The sequence below is a fragment of the Pseudorca crassidens genome, chromosome 14 (genome assembly GCF_039906515.1).
Source record: "Pseudorca crassidens isolate mPseCra1 chromosome 14, mPseCra1.hap1, whole genome shotgun sequence".
NCBI classification, from domain to species: Eukaryota; Metazoa; Chordata; class Mammalia; order Artiodactyla; family Delphinidae; genus Pseudorca; species Pseudorca crassidens.
In genome coordinates, this window is record NC_090309.1 from 55,995,766 (window position 1) to 56,011,316 (window position 15,551).

The window sequence follows — 15,551 nt, forward strand, 5'->3', positions numbered from 1 at the left end:
CTTACTTTCTGTTTGTATGTGTCCCTAGGTCTGAAGTGGGTCTCTTGTAGACAGCATATATATGGGTCTTGTTTTTGTATCCATTCAGCCAGTCTATGTCTTTTGGTTGGAGCATTTAATCCATTTACATTTAAGGTAATTATTGATATGGTCCTATTACCATTTTCTTAATTGTTTTGGGTTTATTATTGTAGGTCTTTTCCTTCCCTTGTGTTTCCTGCCTAGAGAAGTCCCTTTAGCATTTGCTGTAAAGCTGGTTTGGTGTTGCTGAATTCTCTTAGCTTTTGCTTGACTGTAAAGGTTTTAATATCTCCAATGAATCTGAATGGGATCCTTGCTGGGTAGAGTAATCTGGGTTGTAGGTTTTTCCCTTTCATCACTTTACTTATTTTTTATTAATTTATTTTACTTATTTATTTTTGGCTGTGTTGGGCCTTTGTTGCTGTGCGTGGGCTTTATCTAGTTGCAGAGATCGGGGGCTACTCTTCTTTGCAGTGTGTGGCCTTCTCATTGCGGTGGCTCCTCTTGTTGTGGAGCACAGGTTCTAGTTGTGTGGGCTTCAGTAGTTGCTAGTTGTGTGGGCTTCAGTAGTTGCTAGTTGTGTGGGCTTCAGTAGTTGTGACATGTGGGCTCTGTAGTTGTGGCTCGCGGGCTCTAGAGTGCAGGCTCAGTAGTTGCGGTGCACAGGCTTAGTTGCTCTGAGCATGTGGGATCTTCCCGGACCACGGCTTTAACCTGTGTCCCCTGCATTGGCAGGTGGATTCTTAACCACTGTGCCACCAGGGCAGCCCCTCTTTCATCACTTTAAATATGTCCTGACACTCCCTTCTGGCTTGCAGAGTTTCTGCTGAAAGATCAGCTGTTAACCTTATGGGGATTCCTTTGTATGTTATTTTGCTTTTCCCTTGCTGCTTTTAATATTTTTTCTTTGTATTTAATTTTTGATAGTTTGATTAATATGTGTCTTCGTGTGTTTCTCCTTGGATTCATCCTGAATGGGACTCTCTGCACTTCCTGGAATTGATTGACTATTTCCTTTCCCGCATTAGGGAAGTTTTTAACTATAATCTCTTCAAATATTTTCTCAGTCCCTTTCTTTTTCTCTTCTTCTTCCGGGACCCCTATAATTCGAATGTTGGTGTGTTTAATGTTGTCCCAGAGGTCTCTGAGACTTTCCTCAATTCTTTTCATTCTTTTTTCTTTTTTCTGCTCTGCGGTAGTTACTTCCACTATTTTATCTTCCAGTTCACTTATTCCTTCTTCTGCCTCAGTTATTCTGCTATTGATTCCTTCTAGAGAATTTTTAATTTCATTTATTGTGTTGTTCATCATTGTTGGTTTGCTCTTTAGTTCTTCTAGGTCCTTGTTAAACGTTTCTTGTATTTTCTCCATTCTATTTCCAAGATTTTGGACATCTTTACTATCATTACTCTGAATTCTTTTTCAGGTAGACTGCCTATTTCCTCTTCATTTGTTAGGTCTGGTGGGTTTTTACCTTGCTCCTTCATCTGCTGTGTATTTCTCTGTCTTCCCATTTTGCTTAACTTACTGTGTTTGGGGTCTCCTTTTCACAGCCTGCAGGTTTAGTTCCCGTTGTTTTTGGTGTCTGCCCCCAGTGGGTAAGGTTGGTTCAGTGGCTTGTGTAGGCTTCCTGGTGGAGGGGACTGGTGCCTGTGTTCTGGTGGGTGGTGCTGGATCTTGTCTTTCTGGTGGGCAGGACCGCATCTGGTGGTGTGTTTTGGGGTGTCTGTGAACTTATGATTTTAGAAAGCCTCTCTGCTAATGGGTGGGGTTGTGTTCCTGTCTTACTAGTTGTTTGGCATGGGGTGTCCAGCACTGAAGCTTGCTGGTCGTTGAGTGGAGCTGGGTCTTAGAGTTGAGACAGAGATCTCTGGGAGAGCTTTCACCGATTGATATTATGTGGTTCCAGGAGGTCTCTGGTGGCCCAATGTCCTGAACTCGGCTCTCCCACCTCAGAGGCTCAGGTTTGACACCCATCCAGAGCACCAAGACCCTGACAGCCACACGGAGGTTCTGAAATCAAAGTCCCCATCACCTTCCTAAACCCTCTCTGAGCAATTCTGGAGCTAAGAGACTGTGCCCCAGCATCACGCAACACGCATGCACACAGGCCGAAAAGATTTCTTAGATATGACACAAGATGCATGATCCATAAAAGGACACATTGGTAAACTGGACTTCATTAAAATTAAAAATTTCTGCACTTTGAACGATGCTAGGAGGAGAATGCAAAGACAAGCCACAGGCTGGGAGAAAATATCATATATCTTTGCAAATCATATATCTGATAGAGAGCTTATATCCAGAACATATAAAGAACTCTGAGTATGTTAATAATAAGAAAATAAGAGACCAATTTTTTAAAAAATGGGTAAGTCATTTGAATAGATTCATCACCAAAGAAGATACAAGAGTGGCAAATAAGCACGTGAAAAGGTATCCAACATCATTAGTCATTAGGGAAATTCAAATTAAAACCCCAATGAGATACCTCTATACATCTGTTAGAAAGGCTATAATCTAAAAGATTAAGCACATTGAGAGTTGAGGAGAACGTGGAGAAATGGAGCTCTCCGATACCACGGAGGGGAATATAAAATACAACCACTTTCGAAAGCCGTTTGGCAGCTTCCTTTAAAAGTTAAATATATGCCTCTACATGATCTAGCTGTTCCACTCCTAGGTATCTACCCTAGAGAAGTTAAAGTATATGCCCATGCAAAGAGCATATCCATCTACGCAAATGTTCATAACAGCTTTACTTGTAACAGCCCCAAACTGGCAACAACCCAAAGTTCATCAATGGGCGAAAGGATAAAAAAATTGAGGTTTAGCCATACAATGGGAGACTACTCAGGAAAAAAAAGGAAAGAACTATTGATACATGCAATAACATAGGTGATGTTAAAATAATTTTACTGACTGAAGGAACACTGAAAAATAAAAGCACATACTGAATGATTTCATTTATTTAAAACTCTAGAAAACATAAACTAATATAGAGTAAGGGAAAGCAAATCAGTGGTTTCCTAGAAAGGGAGGAAACTTCAAGGGTCAGAAAGGAGGGGCTACCCAGGGTCAAGAGGACACTTTGGGGCAGGGGGTGATAGACATGTTTAGCATTTCAATTATGGTGATGGTTTCTAGGGTGTACACAAATTTCAAAACTTATAAAATTATACATACAGTTTATTGGATACCAATTTCACCATAACTAAAAATTAAAAAGAAAATGCTTTCTGAAAGACAGCAGGGTATATACATACATATAACTAGGTCCCTTGCCCCATATGAGCTTTACAATCTAAGGCATAACAATTCATACATAAAGATGTAAAGGATGGTTTGACCAACACCCAAATCATGTCAACATCTTACTTGTAATTATATTGACAGTAAAGTAAAATGTATGTGTCTCCATTTTATTTCATCATAATGTCAAAATCTTATTTCTGTTCGAAATGCATTACAAAGCAAAGTACCATTCTACAGATAGAAATATAAAACCAAGAGTCATTGTAGGACTCCTCATGCTTTAAATATCTTAATAGCGACAGGCATGTCAAACCTGGTAAGTTTAACAGGTATAGTACAGTAGAAAGAATAATGGGCTTTGCAGCTAGAAAGCTCTGAGTTCAAATCTCAGCTCCACCACTTACAAGCCAGTGAAGCTGAGAGATGCCCTCAAGTATAAAAAAGAGACAGTAATGGTTGCATTGCACAACGATAATGAACTGAATAAGACAGGGTATACAAAAGTGTATTATAGTTGCTCAATAAATATTAGTTTCCCTTCCTTACTCTTGCACTAACTTACGTCTTTTCATTCTGGCTTTGAGGCTGGAGTTTCAACCTGAAATGCAAAGCCAAGTCAATTTCTGATAGGACTCCTACCTTGTGATTTAAAATTCACACTGAAAAAAATTTCTCAGCAGATGACCTTGCTGAGAGCCTGGGATTATCTGATATCATCTTTTTCTTCTTCTTCATCTTTTCTCTTCTAAGTAGGGTCACTCGTCCTGTCAAAGAGAACCACCTCCCAACCTATGGGCAGGATAAAACCATTCCTTCCTCTTGACTTTCAAACTTGAGCATGCATCAGAATCCTCGGAAAGTTTGTTAAAACACAGATTGCTGGGTTTTTTTGTTTTTTTTTTTGCGGTACGCGTGCCTCTCACTGTTGTGGCCTCTCCCGTTGCGGAGCACAGGCTCTGGACGCGCAGGCTCAGCGGCCACGGCTCACGGCTCACGGGCCCAGCCGCTCCGCGGCATGTGGGATCTTCCCGGACCGGGGCACGAACCCGTGTCCCCTGCATCGGCAGGCGGACTCTCAACCACTGTGCCACCAGGGAGGCCCAGATTGCTGGGTTTTAATCCCAGAGTTTCTGATTTAGTATGTCTGGCGTGAGACAAACTGAGATGCCTGCGAATCTGCATTTCTAACAAATTTCCGAGTGATGCTGATGCTACTGGTCTGGAGGCCCTGCTTTTGCGAAGCACTGCTCTAGGTCCTTGCTCCATCAAATACTGGCCCCCATCATACTTATTTCTTCTTCCTCAGCCGTATTGGCATGCCTGCCAACATGCCCAACTCCTCCTGCAACTCTGCTTCCCTCTAGTCCACATTCTATTTCTCTCTTTCCCTTTGCCATCAAATCTTGCAGGAAGAGCCTACTTTCGTTGCTTCACCTGTCCTGGCAATATGACCTTTCTCACAACAGTCACTAGAACTGCTCTGCAATTTGTTTGACCTCCAGCAACATGCAGCAGCTCACACTGCTGATCACCCAATCCTGGACCTGCTTCCACTAAGAAGAAGTATTAGACCACGCCACCCTGAACCAGCCTTCCTGTCTCCAGTCCTTTCTCAGTATCCCTTCCAGGCCCCTATTACGCTGCTCCTGAAACATAGTAATTTCCCAAAATGCTGTCCTTGGCCATCTTCTCTTCTGACTCTAGTTTCCATAGTTCTGCTCTTATTTCTTGAATTGATCTCCACATCTTCTAGCACAACACTTTCCTGAGATTTGAACCTTTATTCTTCACCGCTTGCTAGCTATTGTCACAAAGCAAATACAGGTTTATTTTCTACACCACCTCAAATGCAGCATGCCCCAAGCTGCTGTCTCTTACTACTCTTCTGTATTCTTTAGTTCCCACCCACGGTCACTTCTCCAGAATGGGTCCCTTCTTTGTTCACCATTTTCCATTCTTATTCAGGCCTGGACTACCTCTTTCCCTTTCTCTGGAATCACTGAGAAGCCTTTAAAACAAACAAACAAACAAAACCCTTTTTATTGTAAAATAAGACACTGAAGGAGAAAACCTGGTGAAATAAATATATGACTTAACTAAGTATTATTTGGCAAATACCCTTGTTACCACCAGTCAGATCAAGAAACAGAACCTTGCCCGACACCTTAGAAGTCCCTTTACACGATCTGTCCCATTAACCTCCCCCTCTGCCCCAATGCAATGACTTCCTAAATGGTCTGTGGCCTCTAGCCTCTCTCCATTCATCACACTAGATAACTAAATTTGCCTAGACACATCTTTCCTACTTCTATGCCTTTGATTGTGTCCTCCCTGCTTTTTATACCTAGAATGCCCTCTTCAGCTGCTTTTCTTCCCTTGCTTTTCATTTGCTAAACCAAAGCCCAACAGCCACCTCCTGCATAAAGCTTTCTCAGATCCCCCCACCTTGAACTGGCTGCTTGTCTCTTTCTACACATCATGAATCACCCAATGAGAGCAGACTCTTCTTACATCTTGCTGGCGGGGCAAGTGTCTATCTCTCATCTGCCTGCATATCTTGAGCTTCCTAAGGCAGAAACCTCAACTTACTCATCTTTGTAACCCCTAAAGGGCCCATCACAGTGCCTTACATGTATCAGATGCTAAATTACATTTTATTACATTGAAATGAATAACACAAGTTGGACTAGTCATAATCATAGAATCAGAGATATTTGAAATGGAAAATATAATTAGTAAAAAAATTAATCAGTGTCTTCCTTTTGGACTCTGAAATAAGTTTATTTCGGTTAAGTTACGAACAAAAGCATAAAGCCAGAGGATGGGATCAGCTTTAAAGTCAGTTCAGAATCACAGAAATGACCACCTGGAGCAGAAGTTCTCAAACTTTAGTATTAGAATAATTTGTAGAGCTTGTAGCTGAAACAAGAAAAACAATTTGATCATCTCCATACATGATGAAAAGACATCTGCTAAAGCTCCATATTTATTTATGGTAAAATCTTTTAAAAACAGGAATCAATAAAAAAAAGTCCTTAACAAGATAGAAAATATCATTTCTATTTCAACTCAAAAGCTAATGCATACTTAATGGTGAAACACCAGAGGATTCCCAACAAAGCCAGACTCAAAGATACATATTTAATATCATCCTGGGATTTTTTTTTATCCAATAAAATTATACAAGAGAAGAAAAAAGATACAAGAATCAGAAAGAAGACAAAATTCCCATCATTTGCAGATGATGTGATTGTTTATTTGGAAAACTCAAGAGAATAAGTTGACAAGGTATTAGAAATAATAACTCATTGAGGTGACTAAACATTTGCTATACAAAACCCTATAGCTTTCTTTATATACATACACACAAATAATAACCAGTTATAAAATATAATGAAAGATCTCATTTATAAAAGAAACAAAAAAAGGTAGTTTCTAAAAATAAACTTAACAAGAGAAATGAAGAAACATTTTAAATGCTAGTGAAACACCTAAAAAAGCTTAAAAAGAAAACTTCCTGCTCTTGAATAGAAGACTCGGAGACATAAGCTGTCAAGTCTTAGTAAATTAATTCATATATATTTTTTTAGTCACAATGAAAATGTCACCATAATACAAATATCAACATGATTTTAGAATATTCTAGGAAGAAAGAATAATGGCAAGAGACTAGTCTTAACAGATATGATAATATATTACAAACTTTAGTAATTTACACAGCTTGATAAGGCCACATGAATAGACAGTCTACTTCTGAAAATCTGCTCTGTAGATACGCTTACTTGCAAATGTACAGTTTATGTACAGATACATTTCACTGCAGCACTGTTTATAATAGCCAAATACTGAAAATAAGTCATGTCCATTATTAAAGTAAAAAATAAATTATCTTTTAGCAATGGATTCTCATATGGCCATTCTCCAAAAAAAGTTTTAAAGATTTCCCCCTTGTCCATTTTAAAGTGAGGAACTCCTTTGAAAATTAAGACATTTTTATTTGATATGTACGTTCTGTGATATAAATTTCTATGAAGGAGGGATTTTTCTGTTAAAACTGGAAGGCATTTTCACAGAGGATGCAGTGGTCTGACATGCACACCTGGCTATCAATATAGAACTTGGCCAATTTTTGGTAGTGAGATTTTGACCTTGATAAAAAGTCAGGATCAACATGTCCAAAGAGTGAACACAAATTGTTCTATAAGAAAAGGCCTTAATTTTTAATTTGCTGCAGTTTAAGAGGGCCCCTAAAAATACCATGCCCCCCAAATTTTAAAATCTGGCTCATATAAACACAAAAAGGAGAACTCTAGCACAATATCTAAAACTAGGTAACATTCACCCTGTGGGAGCTGGTTTCTTCAGTGAAGAAACACTAAGTAGTAGGGATATGAGCCCTTCTATAAATGTGTCAAGCAAATAAAAAACGTTAGTAATAGAAAGTACACTTAGGTATTTCATTTTCCCATATCCAAGATAGCAACAGAAGGAAACAGGACTGTGGTATCTCTAGAATCCTCAGCAGTTCTTGAGATTCCGTTACCATGACTCTAGCAAAACTCGCTAACAGGTGTATTTTATCAGAAAATTTCTAGAGAGCCCTCAGCTTTCTTATCTCAGTTACCTTCTTCTAACCTTCCTCTTCAACCTGACAAAGGACAGATAAATGCCTACTCACCATGTCAGTGTCTACAGACACTGTATATGCATGCCTGAGAAGAAGCCTGTCCTGAAATGAAAGTCAGCTATCTGATATATAAACTGATGTCTGAATCTCTAGAGCTTGACTTTCTTCTATTAAAAACTGTTTGGTTCCATAAGCCCTGTGGATTCATATCTTATCCTATCTTTCATTTATCATGTCATTTATCATGTCTTTCAAAATGTGCTCCAAATGCAAATCTTAAAACCCTTCCTATAACAGGGATAAAGTGTACTAATTGCTTCAGGGAATATAAAACATACTAAGTAGAGTCCTTGCCTTTATGTTCTTGCCTTTACGTCCTTGCCTTTATGTCCTTGCTATTATGTCTCCCTTGCTAGAATGTGGACTCTAAGAAGGCATGGACTTTCTCAGTCTTGTTCATCACTACATCTCTAACAACCCAAAACAGTACTTGGCAGACAGAAGGTGATTGAAGTATTTACCAAGAAATGAATGAACCAATGAACATGAAAATAGGCAACACACTTTGAATAATGAGAGAATATGCCATGCTTTCTGGGGGACTACTCTAGGGCCAACAGAAGTTAAAAGAAGGAAAACATTAGGGCAAGCTGCCTCCTGAGAAGGCGGGAGGAAATGGTAATTAAGCCGCCTTAGAAGAAAGGATTTAGATGGATAAGGAAGAGGGAGACAAGACTGGCAAAGACCAGAGATGGGGAGGACCAAATGTGTTGCAGAAGAGTGAAGAGGCTTGGGTGACCCAAGGAGAGGGTGTATGTGGGGAACAGTAGCTACACTGAATGAAGAGAGTGAGGAAAGTGCGGGCAGACTGCAGAAGGCCTGAATAAGTCAGGAATTTTATCCCCCTTGGTTGGGATTTACATTCTTAAATCTTTTTTTTTTTTTTTTGCGGTACACGTGCCTCTCACTGTTGTGGCCTCTCCCATTGCGGAGCACAGGCTCCGGACGCGCAGGCTCAGCGGCCATGGCTCATGGGCCCAGCCGCTCCGCAGCATGTGGGATCTTCCCGGACTGGGGCACGAACCTGTGTCCCTTGCATCGGCAAGCGGACTCTCAACCACTGCGCCACCAGGGAAGCCCTTAAATCATTTTTCACATCCCCAATTTAATGTTTAAAGGAAAATGAGCCTCCAAGAAGACATAAATCTTAAAAAGCAGTAGGGCAATGGAGCCAATAGCCAATCCTGGGGGCCCACATAAAGGTAAAATTTGGGTTATAAAAGAGTCTTAAAAGTTATTATGAGTTCCACAGTTTATTAAAATTAATGGTTTATCAAAGAATAATAAAAAAAGTCACAGGCCTAAATTCACTAGAATTTTCACACAAAGATACTCTTTTCTTAAGTAGAAACTTACTGTTAATATCATAGCAGGGTATATTTAATCGATTTTTTAAAATATTGTAACTGTTAACTACTATTAACCAGAGAATGACGCCATTCACTAATTCTGGAATACCTAGAAATATGCAGACATCAAAAGCTCTGAATGGTTCTTTATTAGACAGTCACAGTTTTGAAGACAGCTTCAGATAAACCTAACAATTGAGAAGCTGTAAATATCCTTGTTCTTCCACCAAACTCTAGCTATATTTAGTAGCATGATTTTCTTTGTTCAAGAGTTAGTTGCTATAACTCTGTATTTATGTTCTCGAAGGCAGAATACCTGGGGTATATTAGTTAAGTTGATAGGTGGCTGCATGGATGGACCAACGAATGAACCATCAAATGACTGTATTTAGATCTGTGAGAGGTAACGGCTATATCCTTCATATATGTGCATCCTAGATCTTTCTTAGCCAGGGCTAAAGCTTCCAGGCGTTTGCAAACACATCTTTCATATTTAGCAACAATCACACTTAGATTAAAATGGAACGGAGGGAATAAGCGGGTTTGGAAGGGAAGAGCATTATTCCAGGCAAGGCGGCTGGTGGTTATGAGAGCAGGAATGGATTTACTGTCAAGCTAATGAAGCCTAATCATTGGGGCCCCCTCCCTCTCACAGGCCCCTTCCCGGGCCCACAAGCAGCCCCAGTGATGGGTTCACGTGGTTGTAAGCTTCTGTAAAATCTGTCAAAGTAAAAGGTATAATCGAACTCATGCTCCTAAAGAGGGCCCTCAAAATAAGTTTCAGGCCACTCACCAACTGGGTCTGCCCTGAAGGAAGAGGCTGGTAGCAGGATGAATGCTGCTTCCTGAGAACACTGGCAGAGCAGGGGGAACAGGAGCTTGGGACGCCAGTCAAATTTCTGGGGGCCTTCTCGCTCTCTCTTTTTTTTTTTTAAAAAACACCATTTCCGAGGTTCACAGTTCTCATACCACGATTTTCCTTTCTGCCTTTACATCTTTGCAAATGAAGTCACAGAAGACATTCAGCTGTTACAAACTTCATGTCAAGCTTTGAAGTGCTTTTTAATAGCAGAAATATTTGGCTCACGTGTGGGCTTTGTAGCTATGGTAAATACCTCTTAGTTATCTGTCGCTACTGTTATTCCACACCTCCAATTTGGAGGAGAAATTCTGCATATGCATTGAGGCACTAAAAAAGAATATTGAACTATATCTCAGCTCTTTTGTGAACGGTTTCCTTTTATTTCTTCTCACATGGAGCTAATGCTTTCATCATATTGTACTGGTTATGGGTGGGAAAGCAGTGGATAGAAGGGGAACGCTGATTATTACATCATTGGTTGGCAGTTTCCTCTTAGCTTCTTGAAGGTTAAGTGGTCAAGTAGCTCCTTAATATGAGATCAAGGCATTTCAAGGACTGACTCATCCACCTGTTTCCTGGCAACGTGCTTTCGTAGACTTTGGACGAAATGCTTACAGTGGTTAAAAAAGAAACTGACCACAATTAATATGAAATAAAGACGGGAAAAAAACCCCTCATCTTGGAAGTTTCTGTACGACTACTGACATACAGACTATATGTCCAGGTACATCTCAGAACAATATATTAGAAATAGCATTTTTGAGAACAATAAATAGAAACAAAGGCATTTGGGATCTACCCTGTGTTGAACAATGACATTTTGCTTCTTTATGTAACTTCATTATTTTATGAAGGGATGATAGAAAATACTACTGCACTCCATAAGTTAAACACCTGACATGTTTATTCCTCAAAATGCAACATTTTAGAATTCTAGATGTTTATTAATTAGTGATTATTAACACCCAGTAAACAACATTATGTCTTGTAAAAACACAATCTCTCTTCACAGCATGATGCTGAAATCTATTATTCCCTGATTCCATATGCTGAAATACACTCAAATGGTCACAAATGACCTTAAGCATTAAATAAATGTAAATGAGGACAACATAGAAAATGTGTTTTTGATTGATAACTAAAAGACCAGGTTGAAAATCACATCCAAAAATGAAGTCTTCCACAGAAGGGTATGGCAGTCCGCACTGTGGAATAAAAGCTGTCCTAAGAATGAAGAATACCCAGGTAGGAGATTGCTCTTTCTCTGGACCTACTGGAGGTTTTCTGCGAAACAGAACTGGTTTATTCATTTGTTTGAGAAACACAGAGCATACTGCCCCCTGTGCCATCAGCCTACTGTGAACATTCTAATGCAGGATTCAAAAATTCGTACATGGACACATTATATTCACCAGTTAATATAAGAAAAAAGAAGTTATCACTACTCCATATCCTCATCCCAGTATGTTTTCCACTTTAGTTTTTAAGCATTGTTGTTATTCATCCACCTTTGTTCCCCTGCAAGCTGAGCAGTTTGGGGTGGGAAAGCATCCTCAAACACAGAGAAAACTCAAAATGTCAAAGGATGACAGATTAACAGTAATTAAAGAATTAATTAAAACTTAGATTGTTCTTCCAATAATGTCTGTGGTTAAACACATAAAGGAAAAATACACAGATACAGATATTTCTTGTGAAAACTACTAAATGATTACTTATTCCTCTAGGTCCATACCAACGGGGCAAAATTAAAATGTAGCATCACAGGAAACACCATTGTTTTGGTTGAGGGTAAGCAATTCTCCTACTTTGGATAAGAAGGAACAGAATCTAAAAGGGAATGAATACCTAGACTATTTTAAAACCATGAAACAGAACAGGGTTTCTCAATCTTGGTTCCATTGACATTTTGAGCCAGAGAGTTCTTCGCTGGGGGGAGGGGTGTGGGGATGTCTTGCACAGGCCTAGCGGCATCCCTGGCCTCTATCCACTAGATGCCAGTAGCAACCACCTTGCCCCACTTATAACAATAGAAGAGTCTCCTGGGGCAAAATTGCCCCCCTCCACCAGGTTGAGAACCAGTGAAATAGAGCCATTCACAAGAAGGTCCCAGGCTGGGCTTCTCCCAACCTCATACTGCACCCTCTCAATCCTTAAGTCATTCCCAACCCAGTGTTTAACATAGTTATCTTCAGTTTTTCTCATCTATTAATTGTAGGTAATGAAAACACCTGCCTGCTTCATTACAGGTTCTTGTAAGCATTAAATAAGATACTTTTAAAGTGCTTAAAACAGTGCCTGACCCACAGTAAATGTTTAATAAATATTAGCTATTGTTAGTTTTAATAATCATCCATAGTACTGAGAAAAGCAGTTTCAACCAGAGTGTTTTAATGCAAAAAGGTATCTTACCAGCTTGATACGTTCTCAGTCTTAAACACACCAGCCGTCTGATTCCTTGTGATGATGTCTCTCACGTCTATAGGCCACAGTTAAGAAAGCTTCTGCAGTGATTGTCAACTGACTCCCTGCCAGAAAGAGGCCCACAAACACTACGATATTCTTATTGTACGCGGGATCAGCATGGTGAGAAGAGTTGTAGCGTGTGAGGCAGGAGGAGAGGGTGTAGCCCTGGCTCTGCCACCAAATGTTGAATTACTTGTCACAGGCAAGCTCTTTTCATTCCCTGGACTGTAGTTTTATCACCTGTGAAATATACATTTCAGGGAGCACATTGTCAAGGCCCAGGGTGATAAGCACTGGTCAGGGAAGATGACTGTGCCACAGGTGCCAGGCCCCACTTGCTTAAAAGAGCTAGAAGCCCCAAGGTCAGCCTCTTTCCGTCAGCGGGGAGGGCAATGGCAGTCTTCTGAGACTCTCCAAGTTGAAGTATTTTCAATCTCCGAAATGCCAGTGGGGAGAGTGAGGATGAGCTGCAGGGAAAGACTTGGGGGGAAGTGAGAAGGGAAGGATGGAGAAAGGCTGGAGAATCTCTGAGGGAAAACTAATTACTGAAGAAGAAAATTCTTCTGAAGTGAAAGGCCCCTTGAAGAATTGTCTTTACAGACTTACAGTCTGGCCTTTGGCCATCGGCTGACATGTAAGGACTTGTACAAAAAGAGCCATATTTATTGAAGCCATGTTTTGAGGAGCTGGTCCATTAGAGCACAGAGCGCCATCTTCATGAGGACCCATGGGAGAAATCATGTCAGGTTTCAACACTGGGAAAAACTGGACTTCAGATCAACTAGTTTTGCTTCAGCTTCTAGACACTATAAATCTTAGAACTGCTCCTGTTTCTCTTTTTGCTCTGGTCCTTGTGCAACTCAGAGCCAAATGGATGATCTCAGCTGAACAACTACAAGTGCTCTATGGCGCATCTTTCCTCTACCGGTCCTATTCCTGCCTTCGTGATGTTTTCCTGGCTTTCTACTGTCCAACTGCCCTCGCTTTCTCCTTTATTTTATATGGTATATTCTGTGTGTCACTGTAAGAAGCCTTAAAAATCCCTCTTTTGGAATAAAGCAAGGTTTAAATAAACAAGAAATAAAATAATTCCAGTGAAGGTTGCAAGCTGAACTAAATTGGGCCCATGGGGAGGACACCAAGCAGACAAGCGATGTTCCCCTATTGCTCAGAAAAACAGATTTCCTGAATGCTCAAAGCAAGCATTGGCCAAGATCTCCCTGTAAGAACAGAGCCACAGGACATTTTAACCTAAATCTCTGCTTGAAACACCCGGCACACCCATTTCTTCTCTGAGTGAATAAGCAGGTACTGTGATAGCTTTCTTCCCCCAGGAGTGGGTAGGAAAAATCAATTAGGTCTCCTAATGAAGGGGTTTGTTGAGGTTTACAAAAGTGCTATAATGCAGACTTTTTTTTTTTTCTGGGTGAACTTTCCTGTATGCAAATTAAATACTGTTAAATTACATTCATTAAAAAAATAAAAGAGACTAATTTGCCTACTTGTTTTGATTAACTAAAATGACACATCGGCCTACAGTTTTGTCTATTTCAGGAAGAAAGTATTTCAGGAAAGTCTTCTAAATGAAATGTCTTGTAGAAAAAGGACAGCTGACGTCTTTATTCTGAGAACAAAATTAGTAAAGAGTCAGCTGACAACTGGTTTTGATTAAGTTCCCCCACACTATGGCCACACCCTTCTCAGCGTTTCCATGACATCCAAACCACATGCCATAATGTGCTAGGTACACCTGTAGCGTCGTATGAGTACATGACTAATTTGTCAAGCCAAACATATTATTTTGTTAGTGGAGGTAATACGTTTTATAAAATAGTCACAGGGAAGTTAAATTATATAACTCAGAAAACCTATTAATAATTTTTAGTAAACATCTTAACACTATATACTTTTATACAATTTATAAAACTGTGAGTCCAGGTGATCAGGCTGAAGCAAGAATATGTATTTATATTCTAGAAGCAATTTTATTTTAATGAAAAAATTCACAGCAGTACTTAGGCTGCTTTATTTTTAGAACTGGGAAGGAAATATAGTTTGTGGTTTAGGAAGTGTTTTTTATATGAAAACAAGTACCTAGAGAAAAAATGGCCACAGTATATTAAAATATTGCCTTAAGAGATATATTTTGATATTCTGCTCCCCGCCCTTTACTTTAGGTCAAATTCTGAGGTGGTTCCTCTGGCTGGCGCTGTGTCCAATAATAGATTTTCTCATTCTTCTGTGTCACTTCGGGGTAATAAAGGGAATTCAATCAAATCGAGCCAGTCTGTCCAGGATAGTGTTCAACAGCATGTACCAAATCCTATTCTCTGAAGGCACCCCCCTTCTGGAAGACTCCAGTGGGAGATGCTGGGTGCAAAGAAAGCCTTAATGTGATTTCTGATTAAACAGATACAGAGCAATCACCTTCAGTCTCCTAGTCTGGGCACCTGGACTTCTGAGCTCTAGGATATATGCTTGTGGCTAAAAGAAATCAGGATTCTATAACTAGATTTTCTCTTCAAACAAAGCATGGTTCAAGAGCGGGGATCCACCTTAATTTTGTTTCAGTTGATTTTTATCCTTACTATATATATATATATATATATATGTGTGTGTGTGTGTTTATATAATAATAGTTATTTGAACAAATTATATATGTTATATACATAAATATAGTTAAGCTAATTATATATAAATCTTGTTTAAAATATTAGCCTCCTCCTGCAATTAGTGATTATTATATTTATCAGTAGCTGCATATATTCAATACATTTTTGAGAGTTGGCATTGTTCTTTAAGCAAGAAAGTATTTTTAAAATAATAACATTGTGATTCACAAAGCATTACTTTCTTGGTTTATGCTACCTTTAGTTTCATTGCACCTCACTGATGTGGCAATATTTGTTAA

General features: G+C 39.5%; 1 protein-coding gene across 2 annotated transcripts in view; it reads right to left on the bottom strand.

Annotated features, from left to right (window-relative positions):
- Positions 1-15,551, bottom strand: part of CAMKMT (calmodulin-lysine N-methyltransferase) — a 405,204-nt gene that overhangs the window by 37,093 nt on the left and 352,560 nt on the right. For both annotated transcript variants that reach the window (XM_067703106.1, XM_067703104.1), the window contains exon 7: positions 12,587-12,653. In XM_067703106.1, coding sequence (XP_067559207.1) covers positions 12,587-12,653 — 67 coding nt within the window. The remainder of the gene's footprint in view (positions 1-12,586; positions 12,654-15,551) is intronic.